Source organism: Convolutriloba macropyga, unplaced genomic scaffold, assembly GCF_964194025.1.
Source record: "Convolutriloba macropyga unplaced genomic scaffold, txConMacr16.3 SCAFFOLD_694, whole genome shotgun sequence".
Lineage (NCBI taxonomy): Eukaryota > Metazoa > Xenacoelomorpha > Acoela > Convolutidae > Convolutriloba > Convolutriloba macropyga.
The window spans coordinates 73,604-90,758 of record NW_027452217.1 but is presented as its reverse complement, the minus strand read 5'-3'; the positions used below and the strand labels follow the sequence as shown (position 1 = coordinate 90,758).

The 17,155-nt window shown below is 34.2% G+C and overlaps 1 protein-coding gene across 1 annotated transcript; it reads left to right on the top strand.

Annotated features, from left to right (window-relative positions):
• The first annotated feature begins 138 nt into the window (after window positions 1-138).
• LOC142357303 (uncharacterized) lies at window positions 139-16,397 on the top strand. The gene is made up of 6 exons (XM_075408944.1): window positions 139-323; window positions 6,952-7,072; window positions 8,963-9,120; window positions 9,842-9,972; window positions 10,476-10,771; window positions 16,013-16,397. The coding sequence occupies exons 1-6, from the start codon at window positions 293-295 to the stop codon at window positions 16,215-16,217; spliced, it is 942 nt and encodes a 313-aa protein (XP_075265059.1). The 5' UTR covers window positions 139-292; the 3' UTR covers window positions 16,218-16,397.
• The last annotated feature ends 758 nt before the right edge of the window (window positions 16,398-17,155 follow it).

Sequence of the window (17,155 nt, the reverse complement as noted above, 5' to 3'; positions counted from 1 at the left end):
TAAGGCTCTCACGCCAAGTCAATATCAGTACTGCCCAGTTGTGATGTATCGTCATATATCGTCAATATACTGAGGTATCTCACTATGAACCGAATCATTATCCAGATTCACTAATATTGCGTGATGAGGTGGCGAAGCGTTTAAACTACTGTTACTTCGTCAATTTGTCGTGGGTCGAAATGTTCCAACTCTTATCCAATCACTCTGTTTACATTTACTATTAATAACTATTTACAACACATGTTCAATTGTAAACAACTCTCACCCAAACGAATCAGAGACAAGTTCGGCGATGAATTTCCATATAAACTTGTATTTAACAGGTAATTTTTTCAGACTTACGAAACTTTCCCAGGTTGAGGTTCAGAGCAAAATCACCTCTAATCAGACAGACCATCCCAGACAAAAGGTATCTCTGGTCAGAAAATTTTCAGATTCTTTTTTAGACTTTTGTGCTACACTTGTCCAGACAAGCTCCAGTCCATTGGTCAAACTTAAGTGCGCTCGAAGCTATCCCTGATCAGACCATCATGGAGTGAGATAATTTGTAATTGAACCATAATCTTAGAACCACAATCTTTCACAATTGATTGGCGCTAATCATTTACGGATCACATTTCAAACCATCGTTTGGTCTAAAACGGTGTCCACAAAAAACGCCTCATATATTATACCATTTGGGAGACACATTTGATTGGATGCAAGAAACTTATGAGGTTTGACGACTAATCCAAATAAACTTTACCCGGTATAATTTCCATTTTATACTGAATGTTAAAATACTGGCTCAAAACTGCTCTTAGTATCTTCTCCGGTCGTGTCATCTATTGCCTACTCAGGATGAAGTCCGCGACCCAAGACAGGCATTGGCCAGACCGAACAGACTTTGGCCACCATTGGCTAGACTGAACAGACTTTCTCCAGACCATTGGCCAGACCGAACAGTCCCATCGCCAGACCCACTGAATGCATGATAATTCCAACCTAGTCGCTTTTATCATATTCTTTTAACATAAGGACTAATTATTTAAGAACAAAGGGTCTGGAGTAGCGGGGAGGGGAAGTTGCATGCCTAATTGGTGAATGAAGAGGCCTCTGCACCGCAGAGATCTGGCAATTTAAGTAGTACTTGTGAGCATCCCTTGTCCTAAAACCAGCGGATTTTCAGAACGAACATCTTAGAAGGTGAAGTTTTTAAGGACTGCGTTGATGTAACAGCTGCTCTCCTACTGGTAAAGAGAAAAGCTTTACAACACCAAGTTTGTTTCAGTGGTTTCAAATATGTCGGGATATTACGTTTTTGCGGTTGATTTTAGTGAATTTTATTAGCGGCTATAATACTTTAGATTATCGGTGCTTTACTCGATGTACTCGATGCCCAATTCGATCCAATAACTGGAAAATCAGCTTTGCTGCTAACATTTTGTTTAACTCGAATAGCAAATACTTCCAGCAGTTACAATCACATTTTTGTTGATTTTTTGTCAATAATTCCGAACACAAATCGAAATTGGAATTTCAAATTCCAAACAAGTTTTGCCCCATGATTTAGACATAGTAAGCAAAGCTTAAATTTTACAAAGATTGCAAATATAGACAGAGTCACTATGCATGTTATCTAAAAACAAAAATAACTCTCTAACTTTAATAGTATTGATTTTTTTTCTTGGTTTCAGTAACTTCAATATCGAACAAGAGTAAGCTTTGTTAAGGCCAGTAAAAAAACTGACCTTTTACTTTGCACAAAAACTCTCCTAATTAGGACTTTTGTTCATCGCAAGAAAAGAATAAAAATATCAAAGATCCTTTTAATTTCAACACGCTAAAATTAAATTGATCTGTGTTGTTCAAAAAGTTCGATGGTTTACAAAAACAAAACACCATTACAAAAAAATTACCGCTCAATAATTTTGGTTGTATACGCACTGCATGTCATTTTAGTTGGATCAAATTAACGATTTTTCAATAGTTCTTTAATAGTTTTTGAAGTTCAGTTTATGCTTCTAGTCACGTGGTTATTCACGCCCAATTAGCATCATTTACTGGTTATTAAGGATGTTGTTTACAGATTGTAAAATTTTTTCCATAACGTCATTTTTCAGTCTAAAATTGATGTCATAAAAAGTTCGATAACCATATATCAATTCATAAGCCAAAGTAATACGCAGCCGTAAAGATTCGGGTGCAATTTGGTAACAAATTTGTCAGGTTGTATATATGATGTAATACTAATATGGTGATAGTGAAGGTAGTTCAAGTTTGAACTTGTGTTTACTTCATGCTTGATAATCAAACAGTAAAAATCATAACGGAATGCGTGGGTTGAAAACACTGAATAAAATGAAAATGGCTTCGATAGAATGTAGCTTTGAATGCTGTTTGACATTCGGTTCCAACACTACTAACTAAACTGGCCTTGACTCCGTTTATTTAATCATTTAAGAAGCTTGGCTTTAGCAGTTTAATTTTAGGGAAAAATAATTGTTTAATAGATAGATTAAAATAAGGGGATCATAAATTGTCCATCCTAAAGATATTACCGGTATTGTGACACATTCTTGAATCTGAAAATGTGTCGTTTTATTGAGCACGCCCTCAGACTTTTTGTGAGACCGTCTATTTAATTAGAAATCTTTTGTACCAAATGTTTGCTGAACAAAGATAAAAAATTTACGGACACGAATTTTCAAAATCATCTACTACATCAGAACTCTTAAGATAAGTACCATTTCGATCTCAAATAGTTCTTAACAGTGCTTTTCATAGTTTAAAACAGTTGCAACTAAATCAGACACTTGTTAGACATCTGTTGGTTTGATTCACAAACAAGAAGTCCATCTGCCAAAAAGAAAAAATTAAATTTTAAACGAGGAGGCTTTGAAATGCGAGTGCGCATATAATGTTCCGAAACCAGTCATCCACATTCTGTACTAAATTGGCTAACAAAAGATGAAGAGATAGAAAACTTTCGAAAATCTACATTTAATCCAATTAACAACCAAAAGAACAAGCAACTCCACGCCAGATGGCCGATGAATGTAGTTGTAATAGGACTACTAGAAAAAACAATAACAAAAGTAAATGAACAAACGATAATTACGAACAAAACTTGATGTCAATATTCTAAAAAAACAAACAGAAAAACTCGCATCAGATAAAACGTAAACTAAAGAAATTAACTTACACTTCATAAGAACAGATATGGGACCTGTCGTCAGACATGAGCCTGTCAGTAACAAGTGCGCAAAAAGAGCAAAAAGGTGCCAATTTACGTATTTTTTTCGAAACACTTTTAAAGTAATTAACATCATTTTATTTTAACTGAAATTGGTAAAGTGTTCAATTATATCTCCATAGGAAGCAGTTAAGACCTGTCATTATTCGGTGTACGTCATACGACTACAAAAGGAGGACAAATAACGTTAACAGCAAAAAATTTTAAAACATTTTCCTCAAAATGGCAGTGAAGCCGTTTCGCCCCTAAATTTGTCACTAAAATCTTTAAAAATATTCGGTTGTGCAATATTTCAATGCCGAAAGAGGTTCTATCATTAATTTTATGGTTTGAAAAAAGAATGAAAAAGCTTTAAAGGGTACAAATTTATAAAAATCTCAATTGGATTATTGAATAAAACAGTAGATAAAAATGGTTGGAACTAAAACTGTAATAAAGAAAAATTTATAACTGAGTTGAAATGGGTTGTCACCTGTCTTTACAGAGACTATCTAAAAGCTACAAATCCACAGAAAGACTATTTAAAAAAAGACAAACCAAAATATTCAAATATGTTTTGTTTTGAACGCAAAATTTTCAAAAGGCATTACAGACATAAAATTTCAACAGAAAGAAATTAATTAGATGGAACATCTCAGGAAGCCAATTTGGCCTGTTATTTTTAAGACTACAAAAGAACATCAAAGAAGCAAAACTTATCAAAAGATTTTACGACACCACAGTGTTTAGGGTTCTATTATTATAAGATATTGTCTGCAAGAACTACAAATCATCAATTGTTTCTCATTTGGACGTTATTGGGTCTTCTTTATAAACGGACTACGTAGAACCTAAAAACTGAACAGTATAGAAATCAGGAAAAATTTTTTATAGAAATAAATGGCCGAAGCTGTCAGTCAAAATACATAACCAACCAAAAAATTTTTTGAATCAACAAAAATAGTTGAAAACACATGGTGACAAAATGGTAAACGAAAAGGGGATAGTTGAAAAAACTATTTTTTAAATTAAAAGCTATTTTGAATGTCTTCAAAACAGATAGCTATAAGATGGAAATATTAAAATTTTCAACTATACGTCCCGGGCAAAAAAATTAGGATCTGCTGTTATCAGGTATTTGTTGTAAAAAAACGAGAAAGGCAAAATTTTTGCTTTTTTGGGACAAATACCTGATAAGTATAGATACCATCTTTCCCGGGACGTCTTTTTTGTTTTTGTACGACAACAACCTGATAATTACACACTGCAATTGTTTCCCCAGAACGTATAATTGAACCTTTTCGAGAATTTCAGTTTAAAGCTATCTGTTTTAGAGACTTTCAAAACAACATTTGAGAAAACGTTTTCTCAGCTGTCTAAAAAAAAATTTTTTAAAACCAATCGATTTTCTGAGAAAAGTGTGTCTCAGCGGTAAAACATAATTTTTTCTACAAAAGGAAGAAAAAAACGCTTTTTTAATGCTATGCTTTTTCCCAACCTTGTTTTTTTTTCAATTGGACCTGTCATTAGTGTAATAATTTGACAGGGAAACAAAATGAAATTATAAAATGAGCAATAAAGCTCAAAAAATTACAAACCAGTAGTTTTCAAACCCGGAGTCCATTAGTTAAACATAAAATGGTTGCAAATAATAATTTATATTTCAAAAGGTTTACCAATTGTTTTTTTTTCTGTGACAACCCAATGTTATAGAGAAAAAAGGTAAAAAACATGGCTACATTCAAAAACGCGCTGACATTTCCTTAAAACAATTATGTTCAAAAACAAAAGAGACAATAGAAAACCGCTTAAAGCATTGTCTAGGTTCACTTATACCTCATAAAAATTCCAAATGGATTTCGATTGGGGAGACTACGTCATTGGACTACAAAAATTGTAATAAATGAAAGCAAAACTTAAAAAATCCTTAAAAATTTAGGAAAACAATGGATTCGAGCCATATAAACCAAGAGCAAATCTCTGAAACCTGAATTTGGGGTCATTGGGCGTCAAATTTTCTAATAAGTATCTGTCAAAAATGTATCCCTGATTTTAAATTTTGTCAGTAATTTACATCAGAAAATAAAAGTGCGCAAAATATTTTGAGGAAAAGGAAATTTTACCGTGATGATCCATGGTGAGATCAAGATCAGCCCTGATTTTGTTGCACGTATAAAAAAACATTCAGTTGTTCAAATAGTTGTGATACAGATCAATTGAACAAAACTTTTTTGTTTATCAAAATTAAATAATGCATTTTGTATAATTATCGAGTTTAAATTTGCAAAATTTTAGCAGCAAAATTATAATTGCAGGATACTCTTAAAACCAGCGGGAGTAAAACTCTTTTCCAACTTACAACGAATATGACCGCAGTTTTTGAGATGTCTTCTTCCAAAAAATTTCCGGAAAGTGGGCTATGAAAGCATATTTGGTCCCATTTTTGACGAAAAAAATGTGGTTTTTGAGAAATTTAGCATGAAATCGCTTATAAAAACTCAGATCGTAAAATTTAGCGATCCTCTTCTCTCGTTAAAGATAAAATCAGTAGCTTTACCGTTAACAATTTAAATATAATTTTAACAAAATTGATGAACGTTTGGTCAAAAATAAGGAAAAAGGCGAATAAAACGGATCTATTCTGTTTTGCCCCCCCCCAGCTTAGTGAGCATAAATCTTTTATGACCCCAATGCGCACGTGCTATTTTCTTACATAGTAACGTGCTATATAACAACATATAATTTGTAACTGGGGGCGTAACAGAATAGATTCATAAAAATAACGGAATATCGTCTACTATTCACAAAACTCTAAATCTCGATAACTCCCTATAAAAAACAAAAATCAAAAACACTTTTTAATTTCATATTCTGCGCTGGACGGGCTTTCTAATGATATTACTCACAACTTTCTACAATGAGTATATCGATCAGCCAGAATTTACTGAACAAAAAACCCAATTTCAGAGTCTAGATCCTCTCCCCACTAAATTGGGTCGGAACAATTAAATTGAAAAACTGATAATCAATACTTTCTGAAAAAGAAAGGAGTTCGGTTTTGGCACCAGCAAAGTGTAACAACAACATTTTTTTTTAGTTTTGCTGGAGCCATCGGTTTTTATGAAATATTTAATTGCAATATAAAATAATATTCACAGTCATCTATTGCACAGTCAATAATATTCACAGTCATAAATTATATAACACTTCACGAAAATTGAGTACTTATTAAAAAAAATTGAAAAAAATGAACCCTTTGTTTATCACCGTTACACTGCTGGTACCATAACTGAACTTGGACATAATTTTTTCAGAAATGTGCTTTGAGCTACAGTTGCTACATTAACTTATAAAGAGAAGTCATTAGCAATCTTTGTCAGGGAAACGCGGCGGATAAGTCTCTGATAAAATGCATTTTTATCAAACAATTAGAAAAAGAACCCTTTAGATCCGATAAAACATGCAAGGAATAGAAATTGTTGCTGATAAGAAACACTTTTCCCGAAATCGTTGATCATTTGAACAACTTGGGCTTACAACAGTTTTTAATCAGACTCTAGTGCCCTCCAATCCGCATTATTCAATGTCCTAGGAGCCGTGCAAATATTGGACCCAGTAGTTTTAATCACATCCTCTTGTTAACCCGGACCTGATCGCATTGCTCTGAGACCTCAACCTGTGTTTTAATTAATTTCAAACAATGCAGAAATTCTCAAGATATTTTTTTATATTTTTAGCTCTCTTAGCTTCTGTTGAATGCTTCTTCTTCACTGCTAAAGAATCGGCTGAGTGGGCATCTCTGTCATTCATTCTGCCCAATGAACACCAAGTGCATGGCTACCTCTGCAAGTATCACAGGTATGATCTAACTAACATTTTACAAACATTATGGTGTTTGACCAACATTAACTAATCTATGCACTTTTCTCTGTTTGATAGAAATAAAGCGGTTTGCTTTGACAAGTAATATGAAACAAAGGAGGCTCGTTAATGTGCGTTCGCGCATGATGATCCGAGCCGCGCTCATCTACACTTCTCACATAACTGTCAGCCAAATGAAGAGAAAATCAATAAAAGATCTTTGAATTTTCAAAAATCGTTGCACAAATTACTAAATGAAATTAGAAACGCCATGCGTCATTACAGCATTTACGAGATCGGCCATTAATAAGACTACGGGAGAACAAAAGAAAAACAAACAAAATGAGCAAAAACAAAAACGACAAAAATTCAACATCTAAACTTAAAAGCACCTAGTAACAACGTCGAAATACAATCAGACAATACCCTATCTACAGAAATTTACTTTTTCGTTTTTACAAAGCAGATGGGACTTTACATTAGGCAAAAAAATTGACAAAAAGAACAAATAATGAGGAGAAATTCAAAAATCAACCAAAACTATATAAACCAAATATATTCAAAAGTCTTGAAAACCATTAGCTTTTAATGAAAAAAATCCAGATAAAATTAATAAAAAGTCAATAAACAAGCGAAGGGACCTGTCTTTGGTGAGAATAAGCTAACGATAGTCGGAGACATAAAGAACATGAGCGATTCCTTGAAAACAAAATATTTGTTCATTGAGCATCATTGACTGTAAATGAGGTTTATCATCAGCAGAACCTTGATTTGAAAAATGACCAGTCTATAGGTGACTCGAAATAAATAATATGAAATAGTTTTTAAAATAACAGCTCTTAAATGGAAATCAATCTTTTGATGGTAAACTTCCTTATGGGACAAAAACTAGCCTTTCTATGGCGCTTCGTCTGTTAAAAACACAAAACTGTATCATTTATATTATGAAATATAATTTTGATTTGATATTTTTACAGAAAAAAATCTTAATTTGAACAAAAATATGCTAAAAGTGAACAAAACATTCCAAACATTACGTGTTCACACAAAACTTTAAACCTCAATAACTCTTCAAAAAAAACGAAATTCAAATAGAACTTTTTAATTCCGAACACTACGCGGGACGAGCTTTTTAGTGATATGACTCACATTTCTCTACGATGATTATATCGATCGGCCAAAATTGTCTGAATAAAAAAACCATTTGAGTATATAGTTCCTTCCCCACAAGTGGGGTCGGAACAAAAAAATCAACTGGCCTGCAACTTTGGGTTCTTTGGGTTTTCCAGTACTTATATTGTTCTTTAGTTTCCTTCAATTCTTTGATGACTAGATAAAGCTCACTCCAGTTGCCAGTGGACAGAGAACAAAGAGCTCTCCGAAAAAATGAGTAAACCAAAAATTATTGGTCGCAAAATTTGCAAACACCAATTGTTGCTTTGCCAATTTTCCCTAAGTGCCGATCTGTGCTCTCTGTTCCCTGTCTTCTCGATCTTTCTCCGGGTTTATTTGTTCTTTATTCCCGTTTTCCGATAAATCCAGGCAGAAAAACCGGGAAAAATACCATTAAGTGGGAGCGGGGCAGCATTATACGCCGGTGGAAAGTTCTATACCCTTCGTTCTTATGATTTCCGGCATTTCAGAATCTTCTTTTTATGCGCATCATTGCGCTTTTTTGGTTACTATACCCACTTTTTGTGCCTGCAACATTTACAGGTTGTTTGCTAATGTCAACCTCAAGCTGTGTTTAAGTGAGAGCTCGTCCTCACACTTTTAGCTTCACGGTGTGGGGGTGGGGGGGGGGGGGGATATTGAACTCTCAATCATTGTCGTGTAAACCACACACCTTACCCCTCGTCTATCAATTTGTGTAACTCTTGCTTTCAGTCGCTACTACTGCCTGGACAAATATTTGACTCAAAACCGGTTCGGAAATGACGTATTGACACAGGACCCAATTACAGAGAGGAACTCTGCAATTTTTGAGAGTCTTATTCAGAGTGAGTGGAGACGAATCAACATGGTGGACACTATGATAGACCCAAGTGAGTATGGTTTAAACAGTTAAACAGGACAGTTCAGATGTTTCCTCATTTTATATATCATTATTTTATTGGTATATATTAATATTACAAACAGATGGACATTACGAATCAACGAATTGTTTTTCAGCAGTATGCGAAAAATGGATATATTTTGTTTGGTATTGAAAAAAAATAACGGTTCATTTTGGTGCATAATGTTTCGCGTGTGATGCACAAAATTGATCAAAGCTGTTTCATTTTCAGCAATGAGAGAAGTTTTGGTTTTTTGTACGTTATTCAGTGATAATGTTTACATGGCGGTATAAGAAGCTGCAACTAGTCGTCACTAAATTTTGGACGACAACTTATAACCCAAAGTTACAAGCGTATACCGGTACAGACTTTTTGAACAAAACTTCTCACCTGTATTGCTGATTTCCAAATTTTGGCATCTTAATACACCGTAAAAATGAGCTGTGCTTAGTTAAATTTGATAGTGTTAATTGGTCTGTCAGTCGCGACCACATTCTTTTTTTAATTAGGTTTATTCCGGCACCTAAATATGCTTTTTATTTGGAAATTTCCTAATTGGCGGCATTCAGACCTTTTTTCCTTTTTTAAATAATTCATCCTATTCGCCGCCTTTTGCAACTTTGTCAGCCATCCACCATAAAAATTAGCCTGGCAATATTATTGGATCTTTTTAATTTTTTTCTTGAATTGAATTGTATTGTTTTCACAGCCACCTGTTGTTTCGACCAGACAGCAACCTACGTAGTATTCGGACTACAGAATCAGCGAATGTCTCCGCAAGAGTATCTGAACAAACTCATGGATTATAAAGAAGACAACAAACCTCTCAACTTCATTGCAGTAAGATAGACAACAAAGTTTTATCACAAACACATAGCATCGTAGATAATTTTAATATATTTCATCCCTTGAATGAAGTGGGAATATTAATGCGGTACGAAACTGTTAAATTGAGGGGAAGGCATGAAAAAATTGCAAAAATGATTGACCGCACTGCAAAATATCATACAGCGAGAGCTAAGATTGCGAGTTTCAGTTAATATTTCCGAATCAATACAAATTTACCCATGAATTGGCGTTGTCGAAACTCACCCAGTTGATTGATTCCCAGAAATCTTAACAGCTGTCCGGGAAAAATTGAGTAGGGAGAACTACCCGGGCAAAAAGATACGGGCATTGGACGCAAAATTTTCAAATAGATTTATTTGTAATGACAAGACTTTGCATGGTTCCGTATTTCGAAGTGGGAATTTCGGAAAAAATTTACAGGAAACTGTAATTTTTACGCAATTCTTGGAAAACTTTGTCGTAACAACCCAAATATTCTCTTGTTCTTTTTCCAGGCGTATTATTCTTCGGAAGTATGCAAAAATATCATCTTCCAAGTGGGCTTTGGCCCTGGTCTCCTTGAAAGGTATCCACATCGCCAAGTCCTCGAGGGTGTTCCCTATGTCATCCCGGGAGAGGACTTTGACTCGACAGTGGCAATACCTGGATTGAAATCTGTGACATTTGACTATTATCACCCAGAGAGGACCCTGACTTTCACCTGGTTCAAACACAACATCATGTGCAAGGACAATCCCTGGATATGCAGAGGGTCCGTTGGTAACAGCACAAGGTCAATGCGAAGTAACAGGTATTTAATTCCCAGTTTGCAAAGCCACGCGTTTTGTTTCATAACAGATCTTGAAAGCCCTATATGATTATTCAAATTGGTATCGCATTATCCAGGGACGTCGCCTCGCTCAATTTTCAATTATTGATCTAAATGGTTCTTCGAATTGTCATCAACAGGAAGCATCGTAACAATGGGGGGCATTGAACGAGAATCACCAGGTCTTGTCAAGTAGATAATATGCGACCTTGAATAGGTATTGTCTCATTTGATTGAGGTATTCTCTACTAATAAGAGGGTATAAAGTTTGCTAATGGACAAAGTTTTTTGTCTTTTCATGAGCCAGGTCTGGTCGTGAAGGAAGTATTGTCTGGTAATGAGCGAGGTGCCACCTGGCCCTGAACTACGATATTTATGCTTTTATCCATTATATTACTTGAAAATTTTATCTTTCTTGATCTTTTGCCAGCTTTTGCGGTTTCCCTCTGCAGTCAATGGTTTAAGACTCTAAAGACCGTGTTTGATTTCGTAAATATGGCTTTGGAATTAGTTGCGCTATCTCGCCTTCTTCGTTTCGATACTTTGCTCGGGTTGAGGTCTCAACGCAATTCAACGTCAAATTATGTAAGATAAGCGGTGAATGCGGAAAATTTTGAAAGATTAGCGGTGAATGCGGTGAAATTAAATAAATCTGGCTGTGAAAGCGTTAGAAAAAAATATCGCCTGATAACGGTGAAATTAAATAATTTCATCTCTGATTTTAGCGGTGAAAATACATGAATTTAGCACTTAAAGATGATGAAATTATGTAAGACGAGCGATGAATTTTTGTAAGATCAACGCTAGGGAGCAGTAAGTTTTTGTAAGACCAACGCTAGGAACCGGTGGATTTTTGTAAGATCAACGCTAGGAACCGCTGAACTTTTGTCAGATCAACGCTAGGAAGCGTTGAATTTTTGTAAGACTAACGCTAGGAAGCAAGCGGTGAATTTTTGTAACATCAATGCTAGCAAGCAGTGAATTTTTGTAAGATCAGAGCAAAAAATCGGAAAAATATGTAAAATAAGCGGTGAAGATTTGTGTTCTTTTCACCACAAATTTTGTACAAAATTTTGCGGTGAAATGCGGTGAGTGAGGTTGAACTATGTATCATGGCCGCTAGATTAAGCGGTGAACTTACAAAAATTCCGCACATTTCACCGCTACAGTATGTAATTTCACCAAATTCACCGCATTTCACCGCAAAATTATGTACCAAATCAAAAAACAACTTTTCACCGATTATCTTATATATTTTTCAGGTTTTTCCTCAACCAGGGTGCCTGTTAGATATATATACAATTATTGTACATTCTTCAGTTTAATCCTTTCTTTACATTTTTGTTGACCCCGACACTACCAATGGCTAGATTAGAAACTATGACATTTTCAATTGTGTCCTCATTTCTTCGAAACTTTGTGGTGTTATTGATTCTCATTGATTTTCTTTTTAAAAGGAGTTTGCTCAATAGGGAGCCAAACTTTAAACGCTTTTCCTAACATCTAGTTGATAAATTTGATAATTTTGACGAACTTAGTTCTCTGTTAAACAATTTTTGTTCACTTTTAAATATTTGTGGCTTCGATAACTTTTTGGTTATGTATGATAATGGGTGATTTTCAATTTTTAAAAGTAATACGTCTATTAAAAGACATTGAGTTTTTCATTTTTTTTTCAAAACTGCAAATGTTCGGCAATCAACATCTCCGTTAACATTTTTTCCGACCGTTTGACCACGCACCAAAAAAATCTTTCTAACAGTTCAATGGTGTGCGCGAGAGGTCATTGATTACTCACTCTGATCTAAAATTTCAATTCAAGTGTACGTTATCTGTTGATTAGACATATATTGTTAGACGCTATTTCAATATAAAATTAAACAAATCTTGCATACTCTAATTGAAGGATACTTGAGATCACCAAGTTATTTATCAAGCTCATAACTTACTTGAAATAAGCAAGTGTTTAGAACTTAACCTTTAGAAGCCAAAATCAAATTTAAAAAAAATTTTGAGCTTGATAATTTTTGAGTCGCTTTCTGGTTCTGCTAGCGTTTGTTACCATCCGTCCATTTTTCAACTGCTGTGTGGACTATATATGAACAAAATATATATAATATGTTTGTGTTTGCAATTATTTCCATATATGCAGTTATGCATACGTTCGTATATCTCTGTTTGTGGGCGTTTGTTTTAGGAGCATATATATACTCCCAAACACACGCCCACAAACTGAGATATACGAACGTAAGCATAACTACATATATGGAAATAATTGCAAACACAAACATTTTCTATATATTATGTTTATATTTAGTCCACACCGCAGTTGCAAATTGGACGGATGGTAACAAATGCTAGCAGAAACCAGAAAGCGACTCAAAAGTTATCAAGCTAAAATTTTTTTAAATTTGATTTTGGCTACTAAAGATTAAGTTCTAAACACTTGTTTTTTTCAAGTAAGTTATGAGCATGATAAATAACATGGTGATCTCAAGTATCCTTCAATTAGAGTATGCAAGCAAGACTTGTTTAATTTTATATTGATATATATATATATATATATATATATATATATATATATATATATATGTCAGCTTGTCATGTCCACTTTTTTTAATGTATCTGATTAGGATTTATGGTGTTTGTTCAATCCTGTGTATATTGTACGCGTTTTCAAGGCTTTTGATCTGTCGCGAACTTTCCTTACTCCACACAACGCGGATTTGCAACCTTTGCATAATCTGTTCGGGGAACTCATTGACGTTTCCAAAATTAATTTTGGGTTTTTTATTGGTCCTATTCAACCGTTGCGAAGTGATTTTTTAATTGCGTTTTCGAATAGTTTTGCCATTGCGACCTGTGTTTCTTCTCAAAAGTACGACCGCAACTGCCAAAAAATGCTGAGTAAGTCTGAACTTAGATTTATTATAATAAGTTGCTTTGAATATTGGTTATTGATCTTTTCCAAAAAGGGTCTATTCCTAAGGCGCTCTAGTGTTTTTTTCGAATTTGACTGTTTCATTTCGTGAACTAATCCTATTCCACGGAACTTGATGATTAGGTAACAACTACAGGCGGAATACATTAGTAGTAAAAAGACACTAAAAGTAACCAAGAAATTGTGTCATGAATGCAACATGTTAAGTAGAAGAACGGTTAAAAGTACACAAAAGTACAGATGGAGTAGACTGATTACATAGACGTTACAACAATTATTAATATCAACGTTATGAAAGAGATTACTTGTTGTTATCTGGGAGTACAAATTGATTCAAACCTTGCCTTTGAAAATCACCTGTACTCAGTTTAAGCAAAATAGCTGATGCAATTCGTTCTTTGTATCCTGTAAGAAATCAAATTCCTTTGAAAGTAGGAATTGATGTCTTAAAGTCAGTTGTACTCTCAAATCTTTCTCTCAGAGGAGTGTTTCTTCTAACTCTTGCTGCGAAAAACATAAACCGCATAAATAGGCAAATTAACTGGGGAATAAAATTTTTTTTATTTTCGACAAAAATTTGACCACTCCATTGATTTTCTCATAAATCTCAAAAATTAGCCTAATAAAGCTACAAACAGATATAAAACACTGGGAAACATTCGAAAATTTTTAAATGTCTACTAATCGCCATAATGCTAGGCACAACAAAGTGAAATTATTATAAAGACAGACCGAAAACGAAGTGGAGTAACAAATCTTTAATTTTGAAAAGCGTTCAAAAATGGAACAAGTTGCCCTCTTCAATAAGAACTTTTAACAATAAAACTTGCTTTTAAAAATGTTTTAACCAAGTTTTTGCTCGATCAGCACAAAAAAGTATCCGTTAATAGACAAATAGGAGCCTTCAGATCCTATTTTTACCTATGAGAACGAACAGCCACAATTTGAAGATTATTAATAATAATAATAATGCTGATTAAATTATTTAATAGTTTAGAGCATGTAGATATCTAACCTTAGGGTTGCATTCTGAGTAATTTACATGTTTCGAAAAAAATGGTAGTGGGTTGAAATAATTTTCTCGATGGGTGATAGCACCAACGAAGAATATGGGGTTACGCAGGAAAGGGGTTAAAACGTAGTAAAAGACTAGTAAGGCGTGTATCACATGACCGTTTGTGCGTGCGTAGATGCGATACGAACTAAATTCGTCAATATGCCAAACTGTTTTAAAATTCCATTCCTGGAGGATCAATTTGCTGTGGAAAAAAAGAATGATGAAACGGGGTTGCTCTTCTTTGCTTAATTAACTACGATTCGTAATGTATATTAGGAGCTTGCATGCTATTTGTTATTACTTTGAGCAGCAATTGTATGCCACTCTCAAATTTTTTTTAGTTTGATGTGTTACGATTATATGCTGACATATGGTTTTCGAAGATATTTTTTGGAAAGAAATATCAATATTATATTAAGTGTTTTCAACAACATTGAAAATTTTTCGTTTTATTATTCGTTTTCTTGTATATATATATATATATATATATATATATATATATATATATATATATATATATTATATATATATATAGATGTATATACATATATATATATATATATATATATATGTGTATGTGTTGGGTTTTTTTCTCATCAAACTGAATTTTGATAGTTAAAGAGTTCCTTTAACTTCACATCCCATTTTACGTGTTTCACTGTTAATTTTGGTTGCTATGTAAGGAAAAAAAGCCGTGCTCAAGAAAGTTTGTTCACTGAGGTTTTTTTAAGCTTAGTTCGAACTTGAAAACTATAATCAAATAATCAAGGATCATGCAAGAACCATTTTAAAACCTTGTATGGATCATGCAAGAACCATATATGGACCATGTAAGAATCATATAAGAATCTTATATGGACCATATAAGAACCATGCAAAAACCATATATGGACCATGAAAGAATCATATATGGTACTAAAACATCATAAAATGTCTAAAGCGCTTAGAGCTGAGACTGCAGCTTGATATTGATGTTGAAAGAACGCACAATTGTGCTTACCAGATTCTTGGATACCATATAAGAATCATATGTGGAAATCTTGGCAACCATAGCAAGATCAAATATAAAATTATTGTATGGCCTGTACGGAACCATATATGGTTCTTGGATATGGTTCCCAAGAATGTTCAACACGGGTTTATTACAAGAGTTCACTACATGCCTTCTGTGTTTAAGTACTCTATTGATATAAAGACATTGATTTTAACGCATATTCTTGATTAGAGTGAACGAAGCACAGTCTGGAGAAAGCAGCAGACGACAGAATGGGCTCAGCCAATCAAAGCGAAGAAAAGTGAACATTCAATCAAGAAATGAAAAACCTAACACGAGGCAAAGTAAACGACGAACGAGTACATCGCGACAAAATAATCAGCGGAAATCTAAGCAACAAAATGAAGGCAACCAAAAAGCGCAGATGGAATTCTGACTCATTAATTTGCATGTACATTTTGTCTTGAAATTTGACATGATTTATCATTAGATCCATAATTCTTTATCCATGCTTTGCACTTCATAAATTTTCAGTTTCATCAGTCTGTCTGATAAACGTATCTCATTTCACTCAAGTTTAATGTAACAGACAACAAGGGAAAAGAGGAAAAGACCATGTCAGCAGAAATGGAAAAATGAATCATATTTATATCATGTAAAATTGAACCTGACATGTAACAGGTCGAGGTCCTAGACCAAAGTGACCTCTTTTAGACACGAACCAGACCATCTTCCGGCACGGAAGTCTGGAAAATGGTGTGAATATATCGTATCGTCTGAAGTTTGATCATATCGGACTGTAGTTTTCTGCTGACAGCTTAATGGGAAATGGGAAACTCTGATCGGAGGTGGACACAAAATGCAACGGTCCATTGAATTGCAACGATTCAACGAGAGGTCAATTCTGTATTTTTTGTCGATTAATTTTCTATCATCCAGTGAAAATCTGAGCTTTCCCATCGATGAACTTTCTGTGATCAGATAAAAAGTGGCAATGAACCACCGATGAACCATGGATTGAGTTTTTACGAATTTACTATGATCCATCGATGAGATTCAATGGGACCCCAACCCGGGTTGGAATCAGTGTTGGATTGACTCATCCTGCTTATGAGAGACTGAAATAAAAAAAGAGTTAGGATCTATTTTATCAGCAAATTTTAAACGACCAGAACTGTAAACAACTTAAATAACGCAATTAAACTCGACCGTACTTGTTTTCTCTTCTCTGCGTTATCGATCGCAACTGCCTTCGCCCTAACTCGTTCCTCAACTGGCTCGAAAAAGCTGTTGATTTTCGTCTACTCTTTTTGTTTCCAGAATTCGGAGTTTTCTCGGGTTTTCGAGGAATTGAGGTGGAACTTTTCCCGTCAT

Excerpts from the sequence above, each read along its gene's own strand:
- LOC142357303 (XM_075408944.1), top strand. The coding sequence starts at position 293 with ATGAATTTCCATATAAACTTGTATTTAACAG. Across the intron at positions 7,073-8,962 it reads TACCTCTGCAAGTATCACAG|TCGCTACTACTGCCTGGACA; the intron begins GTATGATCTAAC and ends TCTTGCTTTCAG. Across the intron at positions 10,772-16,012 it reads AGGTCAATGCGAAGTAACAG|AGTGAACGAAGCACAGTCTG; the intron begins GTATTTAATTCC and ends ATTCTTGATTAG.